This window comes from Chanos chanos, chromosome 2 (genome assembly GCF_902362185.1).
Source record: "Chanos chanos chromosome 2, fChaCha1.1, whole genome shotgun sequence".
Lineage (NCBI taxonomy): Eukaryota > Metazoa > Chordata > Actinopteri > Gonorynchiformes > Chanidae > Chanos > Chanos chanos.
The window spans coordinates 32,888,065-32,905,505 of NC_044496.1; the positions used below are offsets into that span (position 1 = coordinate 32,888,065).

General features: G+C 44.0%; 1 protein-coding gene across 1 annotated transcript; it reads left to right on the forward strand.

The window, feature by feature from the left end:
• The first annotated feature begins 1,931 nt into the window (after window positions 1–1,931).
• On the forward strand, window positions 1,932–8,959 carry LOC115804757 (extracellular calcium-sensing receptor-like). Its single transcript, XM_030765257.1, has 10 exons — window positions 1,932–1,951; window positions 2,112–2,170; window positions 2,900–2,977; window positions 3,445–3,458; window positions 4,132–4,149; window positions 5,617–5,889; window positions 6,190–7,002; window positions 7,126–7,356; window positions 7,824–7,947; window positions 8,034–8,959. The coding sequence occupies exons 1-10, from the start codon at window positions 1,932–1,934 to the stop codon at window positions 8,957–8,959; spliced, it is 2,556 nt and encodes an 851-aa protein (XP_030621117.1).
• The last annotated feature ends 8,482 nt before the right edge of the window (window positions 8,960–17,441 follow it).

The following is a 17,441-nucleotide window of genomic DNA, read 5'->3' on the forward strand; positions in this document are numbered from 1 at the left end:
TCTCCCAGTTTGGGGGTCACAGCTCCAAGTGTTCTGATTACCCTGGCGACTACTGTTACCTTCACCTTCCACATCTTTTCTAGCTTTTCTTTCAGCCCTTGGTATTTCTCAAGCTTCTTGTGTTCCTTCTTCCTGTTGCTGTTATATCTATCACTACGGCTTTCTTCTTCTGCTTGTCCACCACTTCTATGTCCGGTTGATTAGCTATAACCAGCTTTCCAGTCTGTATCTAGAAATCCCACAGGGCCCTGTCGTTCTCCACCACCTTCGGGATGTTTCCCATTTTGACCTTGGGACTTCCAGTTCATACTCGGCACAGATATTTCTGTATACTATGCCAGCCACTTGATTATGGCGTTCCTTGTACGCCCTGCCTGCTAGTGTCTTACACCCTGCTGTAATGTGCTGGGTTGTCTCAGGGGTCTGCACCTGGGGTCCTGCCTGGTGTGGTAGACCTCTGCCTCTATTGATCTCGTACTCGGGGCCTGTTCCTGTGCTGCGATGATCAGTGCCTCTGTGCTGTCCTTCAATCCAGGCTTGTCCAGCCACTGGTAGGATTTCTGGATGTCAGCCACTTCCTCTATTTAATGGTGGTAGATGCCATACAGGGGCTTATCCTTCCAATGATGGTTCCTGTTTCTGTTCTTCCTTCAGAGTTTTCTGCTGCATGAGGTATTCACTAAGCACTTCATTGCATTGGGCCATCTTCCTGATGTAGTGTTGGATCTTTGTTGTCTCATCCTGGATAGTGGCTCTGACACTCACTAGTCCTCAGCCTCCTTCATTCGTGCTTAGTGTACAGTCTCAGGATGCTGGATTTGGGGTGAAATCTCCCATGCTTTTCAAGGAGCTTTCTTGTCTTGATGTCAGTGGCTTCTAACTCCTCCTTTGGCCAGCTTATTACTCCAGAGGGGTATCTGATGACCGGCAGCGCATACGTGTTGATAGCTTGGACCTTGTTTTTCCCATTCAGCTGACTTCTCAGGACTTATTTTACTCTCTGCAGGTATTTGGCAGTTGCTGCTTTCCTACTGACCTCTTTGTGATTCCCATTTGCCTATGAGATTCAGATGTAGCCTTCCTCAACATCTGCTATGTTGCCTTCTGGTAGTACAATCCCCTTATTTCCGACTACCTTCCCTCTCTTTGTTACCATTTGACCACACTTCTCAAGCCCAAATGACATGCCGATGTCATTGCTGTAGATCCTAACGGTGTGGATCAGTAAGTTGATGTCTCACTCACTCCTGGCGTAGAGTTTGATATCATCCATGTAGAGGAGGTGGCTGATGGTCGCTTCATTCCATAGTCGGTGGCCGTAGCCATTCTTTGTGATCTTGCTGAGGGGGTTCAGGCCTATGCAGAACAACAGTGGGGACAGAGCATATCCTTGGTAGATGCTGCACTTGATGGCAACTTTTGCAATTGGCTTGAAGTTGGCCTCTAGTGTTGCTTTCCACAACTCCATTGAGTTCTTGATGAGGGTTGTTTAGTGTCCTGTTGATGTTATACAGCTCCAAGCATTTCAGGATCCATGTGTGAGGCATTGAGTTGTAAGCTTTCTTGTAGTCAATCCAGGTGGTGCACAGGTTAGTGTGTCTGGTCTTGCAGTCTCGAGCAACCGTCTGGTGTTTTATCTTGTGTTTTGCTCCTCTAGTGTTCTTTCTGATACATTTCTGGGCCCCGCTCATGTATTGAGCCATGTGCCTACTCATTTTATCCTCTATGATGCCTGACAGGAGCTTCCATGTTGTGCAGAGGCAGGTTATCAGCCTGTAGTTGGGTGGGACTACTCCCCTCTGGGAATCCTTCAGGATCAGGACTGTCCTACATATGGTTAACCATTCAGGGTGGGTCCCATCCACTATCAGCTAGTTCATCTGTGCAGCCAGGCGCTCATGGAGTGAAGTTAGCCTCTTTAGCCGGTAGGCATGGATCATGTCAAGGCCAGGTGCTGTGCAGTTCTTTATATTAAGACTCTTTCTTCGATGTCTGCCACCATGATGGTTACTGGATCTTGTTCGGGGAGGGTGCTGTGGTCTGTTCTCAGGTCCACTAGCCACTGATCACTGTTTTTGTGTAATGCTTCTCTCTCTCATATGCTCTTCCAGTATTGTTCAGTCTCCAGCCTTAGGGGATCTACTCCCTTATTATTACCCTGCCACTGAGAGTATACCTTGGATGGTGCAGTGGAGAACATCTGATTAATTCTCCTGACTTCTATTCCTTTGGTTTACCTCTTCAGGTGGGTGGCCAGGGCTGTGAGTCTTGCCTCTCTGTAGTTCCAATATCTAACCTCTCTGTGTGTTGCCCTGATCTTGGCCTCCAGCCTTCGTCTCCATGGAGGATACTGCTCCTTGTGGCTAGTCTATGTCTTAAAGCCAAGCATTTCAAGGATCACTGTTGATGTGCTTTATATCAACTTATAGGTTTCAGTTATGGTCACAGTAGGGATTGTCCATAGTGCTGCATTCTCATCTTAGTGAAGTACCTCCTGAAAGTTTACTCAAAGTCTTGGTAACCGGCAGGTGTTCCAGGTGTTCAGCTCAGCTATGATCTTCAGTTGCAGGTCATCTGCTCTTGCGTTCAGCTTGCAAGAGCTTACTGGGGTGTGGGGAAGATGACATCTCACCCATGACCTGTCGTCTTGGCTCCCCCGTGCCGTAGCATGAGCGTTGTATCTTGTCCATCTCTAGTTGTGAGAGCAGTTTCTTCTTGCGGATATTGAAACATTGAGCCACTAGTTGTTTCAACGTGAGTGTCGATGTTAAGTTTCGGTGAATCCATAAGTGCCACATCCTCCGCATGTAACCCCTCTTGCTGGGGTTACTAGTGTAGTAGCATTCCAGCAGTTCTCTATTTTCTGCCCTTGTACATGGATGTCTTGTTCTCGTTCCAGTAGCCCACTTCACATCAGGGTGCCCTGGTTCATCAGCACCTGATGCGGACCTTGTTGACCCGGGCAGCATCCGAGCTGGTATGACTCTGTAGTGGTTGACTCTCATTGGTGGTGAGGTAGGCAGCTAATGCTAAGGACCTTGCCTAAGGGTCCACACTGGGATGTCCTGGTTGAGATTTGAACCGGTGATCTGATGCACTGGATATTTTATATTTATATATATATATACACACACACACACACACACACACATATATACATACATACTTTTAGGTTCATCTTTAATCAAAATCATAGTGGGGAAGAAATAAAAATTAAAAACATGGGGTAGTGCAATGTGTTGCACCGTGCTATGTTTGTTCAGTATACAAATATGAATCCTTGATTTTCATTCAGAGATGTCTGAAAGAACCATGGTAGCCTGAGCAACAAGGAGAAAAACAGATAAGACAGGAGGCCTTCCACTGGACAGGCCTTTAATATCACAATAGCAGGGGTGATGCCACTTTTTTATGAACTCTGTGCTTTTGTTCATCTCTCTCCAGTTGGAAAGTGCAGAGTACTGGAATTTTTTGTCCAGCTCTGTGTAAGCTTTTAATATTGTTAAAGACATATGACCTCTGTGTCCATCACATTCACAGGAGGCTCACTTAAGTCAACACTATACAGTCCATGAGCCTAAATATGAAAGAGACTAATTGTAATGAAGTGTAATTGAAGGCTTACACCTGTGGATTTAGAGGGAATTCATTGCACAATGCCAGTCTACTGCAGATTGTTTCCAACTTCATTAAAGCATTACAGAAAACTTTAATACATCTGCCAATGTGCTCCTTCAACAATGCATGCTGTCCCTACCACAAGCCAAACCCCACTATGGTCCCTCATTTGTCTTAAAGAAGAACCCAGATGCAAACATCTGCCAAATTTGTGTTTGAGCAGAAATAGAGACAATTCAACATAATTTCCTTTTTTGCTAAATGACCATCCACAATATAATATTGATGTTAATGTCATTTACAGTATATACAGTGCACACAGTGCATACAGTTTTCAGACCCTTTCAAGTTTTCCACAGTTTATGTTTCAGACTCATTTTAAAATGGATTCCAGTCATTTTTTCCTCATCAGTCTACATACAATACTCCCCAATGTGGATCTGTGGAGATGAGAGAACCTTACAGAAGGACAACCATCGGTGCATCACTCCACCAATTAGGCCTTTATGGTAGAGTGGCCAAATGGAAGCCATTCCAGCACATCACAAATGACAGTACGCTCTGAGTTGTTCAGGGTGCTTTTTGGCAAACTCCCAGTGGGCTGTCATGTGCCTTTTAGTGAGGAATGGCTCCCATCTGGCCACTCAACCATAAAGGCCTAATTGGTAGAGTGATGCACTGATGGTTGTCCTTCTGTAAGGTTCTTTCATCTCGTCAAAGGGACTCTGGATCTCATTCATAGTGGCCATTGGGTTCTTGGTTACCTGTCTGATCAAGGCCCTTTGTCCCCAATTACTCAATTTGTCTGGGCGGCCAGATTTAGCAAGACTGTTGGTGGTTCCAGATCTCTGCCAGTTGAGAATGATGGCGGCTATTGTGCTCCTGGGCACTTTCAATGCGGCAGAAATTTTCTTGTACCCTTCCCCAGATCTTTGTCTTGACACAATCCCATCTCACAAGTCTAAGGATGATTCTCTCGACCTCATGGCTTGGTTTTCACTCTGACATACACCATCAACTGTGACTCCTTATATTGACAGGTCTGTGCCTTTCCTAATTATGTCCTATGAGTTCATTTAGGTACAGGTGGACTCCAGTCAAGTTGTAGAAGCATCTGAAGGACCATTGGTAGGAGTAGGATGCAGCAGAGCTCAATTACAAGTGTCATAACAAAGGGCCTGAATACTTATGTAAATGGGATATTTCAGTGTTTTGTTTTTAATAAATTAACAAAGCACTCCAAAAACCTGTTTTTGCTTTGTCATTGTGGAGTATTGTGTGTAGATTGATGAGGAAAAAATTAATTGAATCCATTTTACTATGAGTCTAAAACATAACAAAATGTGGAAAACTTGAAAGGGTCTGAAAACTTTCCATATGCATGCATGAAAGAATGACATGTCTGAGCTTGTGTTATTGTTTACCTCCAAGCAAGTTGTTTTTCAAATTCAAGAGAGTATAGTGAGGTCATGTGACCTTTACAACTCACCAACTCCTCAATGACAAGTGGGATCTATAAGGATCCGTGCACTCATATTTGTGAGGCTGATGGAGAGGGTACACTGACATGATGCTTCTCAAAGTTCTGTTCATTTCTCTTTTAACTAAGACCAGGGCAAACATCCCTGCATGCAAACTCCAAGGAGTGACTGGATTTACTGAATTATCACAAGATGGGGACCTTGTATTAGCAGGCATATTTTCACTTGACAGTTCCCCCAAGTCAGAAGATTTTGACTACAGAACTGAGCCATTTAATTTAAAATGCCAAAGGTAAGCACACATTTGCTGTTAACACCTTTGTATTTCATCATACATACATAGTTTATTTTTCATGGGATCAAATTTCATTCACTAATTTCACCATTGTGTATCCCTATATCTGAAATACCCTATGAAAATGTTATAAATACACTTTTATTGTGAGAATACACTTGTTTCATTCATGGAAAAATAGTTTTGGGTATTACCTATTTTCTCCCAAAAAGTAAGAATTACAGGGAGTTAAAGTATGCTCGAACACTGATCTTTACGCTGGATGAAATAAACAAGAACAGGGAACTGCTGCCAAACACCACTCTGGGTTACAAGATCTTCAATGCATGTGGAAGCAACAACCTGCTGCGAGCAGCTATGGAAGCTGTGGTTGGAGAGAAAAGGCAACTGACCCAGGAACAAAGCTGCAGAAGAGTGCAGGCAATAATTGGGCACTCTTCATCAGGACCTAGCAAAATCATTAACACAGCTACAAATCCTTTACAAATACCACAGGTGGGCAATATGGGGGAATAGTTTTATTTCTATACTTAAAATCTGTCATTACTGATCCATCTCTAATCTGATTCTTTTTTTGGTCATCTCTGCACACAGGGGTGACTGAAAATAGTTGATAATTATCATAGATTATGTTCAGAGTGTAATTACCTTACCTGTGTTATTAAAAAATCCAGGTTTCTTAGAATTTCTTTTGTGATGTATCAGCTCAGTTAATCTAAAGCCCACTCACTGCTTAATTCAGAGAACTTCATACTCTTTTTGCCCCCTCCCCCTCTCATCTCTCTTTCCTCACAGATCAGCTACCTCTCTACCTGCGCTTGTCTCAGCAACAGACTCATTTACCCTACATTTTTCAGAACAGTGCCCAGTGACCACTTTCAGGTTATAGCTCTGGTGCAGCTCATGAAACACTACAGCTGGTATTGGGTAGGAGTTGCTTATAGCTATGGAACATATGCAGAGGAGGGGAAAGATGAATTTACCAAGGAAGCAAGAAAGGAGGGCATCTGTATTGAGTATACTGTTTACTATATCAAGAAACATTCAGAAAGCAAAATATTTGAGACCGTTAACACCATTAAAACTTCCACTTCAAAAGTAGTCCTGGCCTTCATGTCTTCATCTTATCTTGAAAGTTTTCTTGATATAATGGTGACAAACAATGTTACAGGAAAGCAGTGGATTGGAAGCGAGTCCTGGATTACGAAAGCTAGTTTAGCTACTCTTGAAAGAATGAAGATTTTGAAAGGAGCAATTGGTTTTGCCATCCCAGAGGCCCCAATACCTGGCCTGTCTGAGTTTTTATTGAGTCTGAAACCTTCAGATTCACCACAGAGTCCTTTCATAAGGACCTTGTGGGAGCATGTGTTTCACTGCAGCCTGTCTGTCACAAACAACTCAGACACAAAGCAGTGTACAGGCACAGAGGATCTGAGAACTGTCAACAATTCCTACACAGACACAGCTGAATCAAGAACAGTTAACAATGTGTATAAGGCTGTATATGCAGTAGCACATGCTTTGCACAGGCTTTTGCTGTGTGATAATGGAATCAATCCAATCACGAAAGAGGGTTGCCTCAAGAGTGCAAATATTGAGCCATGGCAGGTGAAATTTGGAGGCCAACCATTCAATATAAATGCCTCATAATGTATTTGTCTAAAAAGTTGAATATCATCAGATGACTTGTGAGAACAATGGGTACTCTGAAACTGTCTCTTTTTTTTGTAGGTGGCAAAGAGCTTGAGAAAAGTCAACTTCACCACTGCCTCAGGACACAATGTTTACTTTGATGAAAATGGCAACAGTGTGGCCCAGTATGATTTAGTCAACTGGCAGTTCAATAATGATGGCTCTGTTAAAATTGTTAATGTTGGTTGTTACGACGCCTCCCTACCTTTTGGGCAAAAGTTCAAGATGAATGACAACGTCACTATAATGTGGGGTGGGGATCACTATGAGGTACACATCAAAATATATTCAATATATGTTAAAATGCAGTATATATACAGTCACATCTGAATAGAATGTTTCCTTTTCACAAAGGCATTAATTCACAATGTTGTGATAAGTTCAGGTTATATTCGCACTGAGATATTAACTGTCAGGGCCAGTTTAAGTAATCTGTGCAAAACAATACACAACATTTACATTACTCCTTCAGCTCATACCAATTTTACTATGTGAGAAGTAACATGTCTATTAATCAGCCTTGGGAATAAGTGCCATTGGGATGTCTCCTTTACCTTTAAACCACTGACACCCATTATACATGCACTTCTGATTTATTTGTTTTACCACACTTTAATAATACTATTGTTGTGTAGTCCTTGAATGTATTTTTGGAATTTTAGCTGTGTGTCTATGACAGCTGATGACAGTGCTGTAATGCCTTTTTCTGAGGTACCATCTTGTGATTATTTTGAAAGGTGCCAAGGTCAGTGTGCACAGACAGCTGTCCTCTGGGGAGCAGAAAGGCTATAAACAAAAGGAGGCCTGTGTGCTGCTTTGATTGCATCAAGTGTGCTGATGGTGAAATCAGCAATGAAACAGGTGATATATAATTAGACAGTTTGTTTGCAACTTAAGATATAAGCCTAGCTGATATGGTTTCCTGATTGCTCTCCGTTCCATTCCAGATTCACTGGACTGTATGAAGTGCCCCTCCGAGTACTGGTCCAGTGAAAACAATGATGAATGTATTTTAAAACCCACTGAGTTCCTGTCTTATACAGAAAATATGGGCTCATTGCTTGTGCTGTTTTCTTGTATTGGTGTGTTTCTCACATTGCTCATATCCATCATATTCTTCATTTTCAAGGAGACTCCAATAGTGAAAGCCAACAACTCAGAGCTGAGCTTCCTGCTGCTCTTCTCATTGAAGTTATGTTTTCTCTGTTCACTTACATTCATTGGCCGGCCCTCTGAGTGGTCCTGCATGTTGCGACACACAGCTTTTGGCATCACCTTTGTCCTCTGTATCTCCTGTGTTCTGGGGAAAACAATAGTAGTGTTAATGGCTTTCAGGGCTACACTTCCAGGCAGTAATGTCATGAAATGGTTTGGGCCCCTACAGCAGAGACTCAGTGTCTTTGCCTTCACTCTTGTACAGATTCTTATTTGTGTGCTTTGGTTAACAATATCACCTCCATTTCCCTATAAGAATATGAATCACTACAAAGACAAGATCATTCTGGAATGTGATGGAGGCTCAGGCATAGGTTTCTGGGCTGTGTTGGGTTATATAGGACTCCTGGCTGTCCTATGTTTTGTGTTGGCATTTCTGGCCCGAAAACTGCCTGATAATTTCAATGAAGCCAAATTTATCACATTCAGTATGTTCATATTCTGTGCAGTGTGGATTACCTTCATCCCAGCTTATGTCAGTTCTCCTGGAAAATTTACTGTAGCTGTTGAGATATTTGCTATTTTAGCTTCTAGCTTTGGGTTACTCCTCTGTATCTTCATCCCTAAATGCTATATCATTGTCCTTAAACCAGAACTGAACTCAAAGAAACAACTGATGGGCAAGGCAGCACTAAACTCACACCAAGATTCACAATGACTAGATTTCAATTTGGAGAAACACAAATTTGCCTTGTTTCATGCAACATAATTCTTGCTAAAGAAATATTAAAAACTATCATCCTTGTGTAACGGTAGCGGGCGAGTAGAGTGCTGTGCAGTGAGTATACCTCACACGCACCCACGGGTCCTCGCTAGCATGCCTGCCTCCTATCCCGAGGGTCGCCGGTTCCAGTCCAGTGTGAAATGCAATGCAGTGCAGTAACATTTGTCCCATGACCTGGATGGGAATGAGGTTAAGGGGGGGTGAGTGTAACGGTAGCAAGTGAGTAGAGTGCTGTACAGTGAGTATACCTCACTCCCCCAATGCCTTAAGAGGCGTGCTAGTGATTGATGCTAGCGTGCGTGGGTTTTAGCCTCCTCACTAGCACGCCCACCTCCCATCCCGAGGGTTGCCGGTTTAAGTCCAGTGTGACACAAAACGCAGAGCAGTAATACTTCTTAGACAACTCCATGTCTTAAAAGACTACAAAAGTGGCGCTTAGGGCCACATTCCAGAAGCAACGTATTTAAATTCAAATTGTCAAATACATGCTGGCAAGCTGACTGGACCACTCTAAAATATATACAACAGAAGAATTATCAAAACTTTCAATGAACTGCATTTGCTTGGAAAGGGAAAATTAAGTTGATTTACAATCACTGAAACAAAAATAACAGAACATACATACAAAATATGATAAACTACATATCCCATACACAAAAGATGTAATACAGTGTCTTCAACTTGTGGAATGCAGTGGAGTACAATAAAATTGCAACAGAATTTTTTTTAAATCCTGTTTTTTGCACCACACTAACACAATGCATGTAAATATTTTTCACTGCTCCAATACAATGTTATGTCACCTGTTGAAAGAGCAAATGATTTCTGTATTTTGTTCTCAGCCTACATTTTAAGTCCTGCTCCCTACTCCCCACTCCCTACTCTCCCTGATTTTTTCAACTTTCTCCAAATTAAAACCATAAACCTGTTCCACAAATCTTTTAATGATCCTAATAACTTTGTTCTTTTTAATCATGAGCTCTACTTATGATTTGCCTTTAATACTCGAGAATCTGGATCAAAACAAAAGACAGAGGAGTCTGTATGACAGACTTATAAACCAAATGTAAGCTGTGACAGCCAAGATGAAAAAGTTCATTTTTCATAAAATACATTTCTAGACATGTTTATTCGTTAGGCAGGTATTTTGTTGTTGTTGTTGTTGTTGTTTGTCCAGAGCTACTTGCATAACAAATACATACAATATGCACATAGCTTTGTGTAGCCAGGGCTTAAAATGTAGTAGCCTACAAGAAAGGAGAAGTAAATAATATAGGAATAAACAATAAAAGTAATGCAGACAAGTTATAACCAATCAGGTACTAATAAATAGCACTGCAAATGTCAGATTCAAGAATTGACCAATTAATGGTTTAGCTCCGCCTACCGGAGATATGAGAACGGAACTAGATAAATTAACAGAAGAACTTGCCAGAAAGAGATCTGAAGAGAAGACGTTTGACACGAACGGAAAGAAATAAAGAAATCCAAGAAACCCAATACGCTAAAAGTAAATTTTTTAGTGTTTATACTTACCGTGGTCATCCAGGTTAGACTCGTAGAAGAGAAGAAAAAGAAACAACGGATTACAAGTTTTGTTGAAGATACTTGAATCAATGTAAATTAGTTGTGTGATTTACACAAAGGGATTTGGTGAGTTAAACTCTTTAATTTTCAGAATGTGCATTTTATTTGTGAAAAAGTGTTGTGTAGCGTCGAAATTTGCAAATACATGGAAATGTTGTGTGATTATATAAGTTGCTAGTCAGCTAGTATGCTGCGAGCAAGCTGGTTAAGTTAACGTAGCTGAGTTACCCGTGTTTGGAAAAAGACGGTGTAATATTGAATTATTTTGATGTCAAAAGATATGATGTGGATTAGAACTCATGGACTGTAATTGTGCAATAGTTAGAGCTGTAGGAATACTGGAGTCCAACTGAGTACACTCCAATCCTCGGTTAGAAGGATGATTAGGCGGAGATTGGGGGTGAATGAAATCCAATCTTTTATTCGAATTCAAATGACAATCAAAGTGGAGTATGATAGGCGTGTGGGTGTGGTATTTCTACAAGGAAACACAAAGGAATACAGACATTACAAATACGGTACACATTTCTGATATGAGCCGCTAGATGGCGTTAAACCATAATGAATGAACTTTCTGGCTCAGGATGAGTCAGCAAGAACTACATCGTAAGCATAGTAGATAGTCACTCAGAAAACATCAACATAATCTACGAAATTATAAGGAACGATTATACAATGGCAAACATTTATATTGGCAAGAAGAACAACATCGTTCACGGAGTTAGACTTGCTTAGGCATTCTATCCCAATGCACATATTGCCGTGTAATTTGACATTCCCATTAATGCCGTCAGAAAGACTTCGCGGCAGTTTAACCCAAAAACAATATGCAATACACACACACAAATGAACTGTTCGTTTCTTACTTCTTATTCACGCACACGAAGTTGGTAGAGCAATGAACTGCCGAACTGCACATCACCGAAACTGAACTTGAAAAACAGTGCAAAAATCTGGGAGGAGGGTTTCGCGATGACGCAACACACGTCATCGCCCCAACTATCCCAATGCCAAGGGAGTTTTGCACAGTAATCCTGTTATGCACAGGTCAGGTTTTTTTTTGTATGTATTATTCGAACCGACTTTCTACGGAGGAACCACCATAGCACCGAAGTGACAACGACGTAAGATGGCGAGCCTACCCAAGAGAAAGGACAAATGCGAGAGCGGACTGCTTCGCAACATGGAGGATTTAACACGGTCGGATGTATAATTTTCTTCTTATTTGAAGGACTTGACTCTGGAAAAAACTGAAAGATTGAATGTTGTGCACAAACTTTAAAAATCAGCTGATTGACTTGCCGTTTTGTTATGAATGTGATGTGTTGAAATTGTGATGTGTTGACGAAATTGTAAGTTTTAACTGTGTTTTTTGGTTCTAAAATTACGTTGTACTTACCAGGAAGCAAAACTGCGGTGAACTAAAATACCTAAAAGTAGAAGGAAGAAACATAAGTATTAAACAATATAATTAGACAATATTAGACAAAATATTACAAAATAACATTTTGAAATAACATTCCGGTACTTTTCTAACTAAATAGGGTTCGATAAAAGGTTAGAGATAACCTAACTGAAGTTTTAATTAGTGAATAAAATTAGAACTGATAGGTCAAACAAACTTGGTGAACTTAGTGAGCCGCATCAACCAAAGTTAAGTCTGGTTTTCATTTTCTTTAATATCCAAAGAGGTGATGTCTTTTGTTGTTTCAGATAACTAATTTGTTAAGATTTCAATTTACCTTGTTTTTCTATAAATAAATAATCTTAGAGGTGTGGGCTTCTCTGTCTACTGTCTCTCTTGATACCTAGAGTCTTTTCCATGGCCCAGTTTGTACCTATGGTAGCACTACATAGGGGTTACATTTGAAAACATGAGACCACAGACAATCCTGATAAAAGCTGTAATTACAAGCGCTATCATGAAGGTGTGACTACCATATAATATAGGTAGAGCATCTAACAACCAGAGGCAAACTGTACAGTACAGATCAGAACACAACCCTACACCAAGGACCTAACTAATTACGACAGTATTATGTCATAATTATTATGCTACACCCCGGCAAAGCATTGATGTATGGTTGACCATACAAAGAAAGAAAAACATGCCAAATTTAATCACGGCCTACCATCGCTATTATCCGTTGTCAAATACAGAAGCTACAGAAACTGGAAAAAAAAAAATCATGAGTGGAAGCTAATGACAGTCCTGAATGATGGAACCATCAGGAGATTTGAAGTTGAGGAGCATAGAACACTCTAGGGTGCACATAGTCTGATGGCAGACTATGCATAAGCTGGTGCTGTCCTATTAGCAGTTCTGTATGCCAGTAACACGTTTTAAGCTTCAAGTTTATTTGTGTAGTGCTTTTTACAATCAAAATTGTCTCAAACCAGCTTCATAGTGATCAGTGCCTAAAGCCCGAGTGAGCAAGCCCAAGGCAACAGTGGCAACCAAAAACTCCCTAATGGAGCGAACAGGAGGAAGAAACCTTGAGAGGAACCAAGATTCAACAAGGGTAGCCCATCCTCCTCTGGCCAGCATATAATATAGACATTCACAGTGTAGAATGAGTCTGTGGTAAACAAATTCAATGGTCTATACAATTATTTACAGAATGCAGTATAAAGTGTGTACAGTGATTTGTTCATAGTATAAAAGAGTCCATATACAAGGTCTAGGAGTTATGGATAGTATCAGATATACATTAATTTGATAACAAAACAGTGTTCGTATCAGTAAGTTTCCCTTCAAGACCAACCGTATAGTTGCTGAGAATGATCAGCTTCGCTAGGATTAAAACTGAGATTTAGACATAGCTGTAAAGGATAGGTTGTTCTTGGTTCATAGTCAGGTTGAGCAGCATAGGTGGACTGCTGGCTCAGAACAGAGGCCTGCAGGAGGTCCAGGCAGAGGGGCAGAAGTATATAGGCCTCAATCTGGGAGCAGATGCTTTGTACTGGAACCTTGTAGACTTCAGAATAGATACCCCAGTGTTGGGACAAGAAAGTGAAGATTAGCTGCACAGCCATTTGGGATCCTTCAGACATCAAAAACTCTCCATTCAATCGTCAACAAACTGTAGTGATAGCAGAGGAGGCTGCGCTGACAACTCAGACATCACACCAAAAAGACTCTATGACCAGGCCCATTGCCTCAACCCCTTTAGCTAAGATGATTAGCTAGGCCCCCTCCTGGAATCGCAACCTTATCGTGGTGGAGGGGTTTGTGAGCTCCCGTGATCCTGGGAGCTGTGCTGCCTGGAGCATGTAGCTCCTGGTAGGGTCACCCAAGGCAGAGAGGTCCCAGGTGAGGGGCCAGACAAAAAGCGATTCTGAAAGCCCTTTTGAACAGCACCCACATAGAAACAGGAACCTCGCCTGGAATAGGGAGACCGGGGCCCCCTCCTGGAGCCAGGCCTGGAAGGGGAGCTCGTAGACGAGTGCCTGGTGGCCGGACCTGCCACGGGGTCCGGCCGGGCTCAGCCCGAATGAGCAATGTGGGGCTGCCCTCTCGTGGGCCCACCACCTGCGAGGGGAGAAATAGGGGCTGGGTGCGATGCCACACGGGTGGCAGGATGGGGCGAGGGTCCCAGCGGACTGGACCTACGGTACAGAAACTGACTTTTGGTATGTGGAATGTCACTTCTCTGGGGGGGAAGGAACCGGAAGTTGTGCGGGAGGTGGAGCAAAACCAACTAGATATAGTTGGGCTCACTTGTACGCACAGCCTTGGCTCTGGAACCAAACTCCTGGATGGGGGCTGGACTCTGTCCTTCTCTGGAGTTGCCAAGGGTGAGAGGCGACGGGCAGGTGTGGGGTTACTTGTTAGCCCCCGACTGAGCGCCGCTGTGTTGGAGTTTGTCCGGTGAACGAAAGGGTCGCCTCACTGCGCCTTTGGGTTGCAGGGGGGAAATCTCTGACTGTCGTGACGGCATACGCGCCGAATGGCAGCTCATACTACTCAGCCTTCCTAGATGAAGACACCATCTGGGGACTCTGTAGTTCTACTGGGAGACTTCAATGCTCACGTTGGCAATGATGGAGAGACTTGGAGGGGAGTGATTGGGAGGAACGGCCTACCCGATCTGAACCTGAGTGGTGCTTTGTTGTTGGACTTCTGTGCGAGTCATGGATTGTCCATAAGGAACACCATGTTCGAGCATAAGGTAGCTCATAAGTGTACCTGGTACTAGAGCTCCTTAGGCCAACGGTCAATGATCGACTTTGTTGTCGTCTCATCAGACCTGCAGCCGTATGTGCTGGACACTCGGGTGAAGAGAGGGGCAGAGCTGTCAACTGATCACCACCTGGTGGTGAGTTGGATCAGATGGCGGGGGATGCTGCCGGACAGACCTGGTAAACCCAAGCGCATAGTGAGAGTGAACTGGGAACGGCTGGCTGAGGACCCTGTACGGAAGATCTTCAACTCACACCTCTGGAGGAGCTTCTCCCTGATCCCAAGGGAGGCTGGGGACACAGAGTCCGAATGGACCCTGTTCAGAGCCTCCATTGTTGAAGTGACAGCTTTGAGCTGTGGTCAGACGGTCGTTGGTGCCTGTCGTGGCGGCCACCCAAAGACCCGGTGGTGGATGTCACCGGTGAGGGAAGCCCTCAGGCTGAAGAAGGAGACCTTCCGGGCTTGGCTAGCACGGAGGACTCCGGAATTGGCTGAGAGGTACCGGCATGCCAAAAGGGCTGCAGCGACGGCTGTCATGGAAGCAAAAACTCAGGTATGGGAGGAGTTTGGGGAGGCCATGGAAAAAGAACTTTGGGTTGGCCTCAAAGAGGTTCTGGCAAACCGTCAGTCGACTCAGGTGGGGCAGGCAGGGCCTCGTCCAGGCTGTTCTCAGCGGGGATGGGGAGGTCCTGACCTCAACTGAGGATGTGGTCGGACGGTGGAAAACTTTGAGGAGCTCCTAAACCCGACTGACACGCCCTCCACAGAGGAGGCAGGGCCAGAAGATTCAGGAGGGTCGTCACCCATCTCTCTGGCAGAGGTCACTGAGGCAGTTAGAAAACTCCGCAGTGGCAAGGCGCCAGGAGTGGATCCGCCCGGAAATGCTGAAAGCTTTGGATGTTGTTGGGCTGTCATGGCTGACACGCCTCTTCAACGTTGCATGGGAGTCAGGGACAGTGCCTGTGGAGTGGCAGACGGGGGTGATGGTCCCCATTTTTAAAATAGGGGGCCGGAGAGTGTGCTCTAATTATCAGGGTATCACACTGCTCAGCCTCCCTGGGAAAGTCTATTCCAGGGTACTGGAAAGGAGACTGCGGCGGTTTCTTGAACATCGGATCCAGGAGGAACAATGTGGATTCCGTCCTGGCCGTGGAACAGCGGGAATTTGCCAATCCAGTCTACATGTGTTTTGTGGACCTGGAGAAGGCTTACGATCGTGTTCCCCAGGGTGTCCTGCGGGGGGTACTGTGGGAGTATGGGGTGCCAGGTTCGCTGCTGTGAGCCATTTGGTCCCTGTATAACCGTAGTTAGAGCTGTGTCCGTATCAAACTGTGACCTCCAGCACGCGTTGGGGCGGTTTGCAGCTGAGTGTGAAGCGGTCGGGATGAGGATCAGCACCTCCAAGTCCGAGGCCATGGTCCTATGCCGGAAAAAAGGTGGCTTGCCCCCTCCGAGTTGGGACTGAGTTTCTGCCTCAAGTGGAGGAGTTCAAGTATCTCGGGGTCTTGTTCACGAGTGAGGGTATAATGGAGTGGGAGATTGACAGGCGGATCAGGGTGGCATTGTACCGGACCGTCGTGGTGAAGAAGGAGCTGAGTCAGAAGGCAAAGCTCTCAAATTACCAGTCGATCTTTGTTCCAACCCTCACCTATGGTCACGAGCTCTGGGTAGTGACCAAAAGACTGAGATCGCGGATACAAGTGGCGGAAACGAGCTTCCTCCGCAGGGTGGCTGGGTGCACCTTCAGGAATAGGGTGAGGAGCTCGGACACCCGGGAGGAGCTTGGAGTAGAGCCACTGCTCCTCCGCATTGAAAGGAGCCAGTTGAGGTGGTTCGGGCACCTAGTCAGTATGCCTCCTGGGCGCCTCCCTGTGGAGGTGTCCTGGGCACGACCAACTGGGAGGAGACCCCGGGGAAGACCCAGGACACATTGGGAGAATTATATATCTCGGCTGGCCTGGGAACGCCTTGGGATCCCGCAGGAGGAGCTGGTGGATGTAGCCGGGGAAAGGGATGTCTGGGCTACCCTCCTCTGCCTACTGCCACTACGACCCTGTCCTGGATAAGCGGCAGAAAATGATATGATATGATATGATATTAGCTAGGCACTAGGTTGAATAAGTAGATCTTTAGTCTGAACTTAAACTGTGAGAGTGTGTCAGAATCCTGGATATTGGTTGGAAGATTGTTCCATAGTTTAGGAGCCATGTAGGAGAAGGACCAACCACCAGCTGTAGATTTTGTTATTCTCAGTAGGGAAAGAATTTTGTGCATTTTGTGATCTAAGAGGGCGGTGCATGTTCTAAAGTGTTAAGAGGCCACTTAGGTACAGGGGGGCTAGACCGTTAAGGGCCTTATACGTTAGAAGCAGAATTTTTTAAACAATACGAAACCTAACAGGTAACTAGCATTGACGGGATAATATGGCAGTAATATGTTCACACTTTCTGGTTTTTGTAAGAACCTTCATTCTGAACCAACTGAAGCTTGTTTATATAAATGGCAATGCATCCAGCTAATGGTGCATTACAGTAATCTAATCTAGATATTTTGAATGCATGAACTAACTGACCTTGTCCAGTCCTTTGGGACCTAGTGGCACATGAAGTAGTCAGGCTAAGTCTGGGTGATTGTAAATTAAGCTAT

Coding starts and splice junctions, on each gene's coding strand:
- LOC115804757 (XM_030765257.1), top strand. CDS start 1,932: ATGGATCATGTCAAGGCCAG. Junction 2,171..2,899: donor TTATTACCCTGCCACTGAGA/GTATACCTTGGA, acceptor TTCTCGTTCCAG/TAGCCCACTTCACATCAGGG. Junction 7,357..7,823: donor GGGGTGGGGATCACTATGAG/GTACACATCAAA, acceptor TTATTTTGAAAG/GTGCCAAGGTCAGTGTGCAC.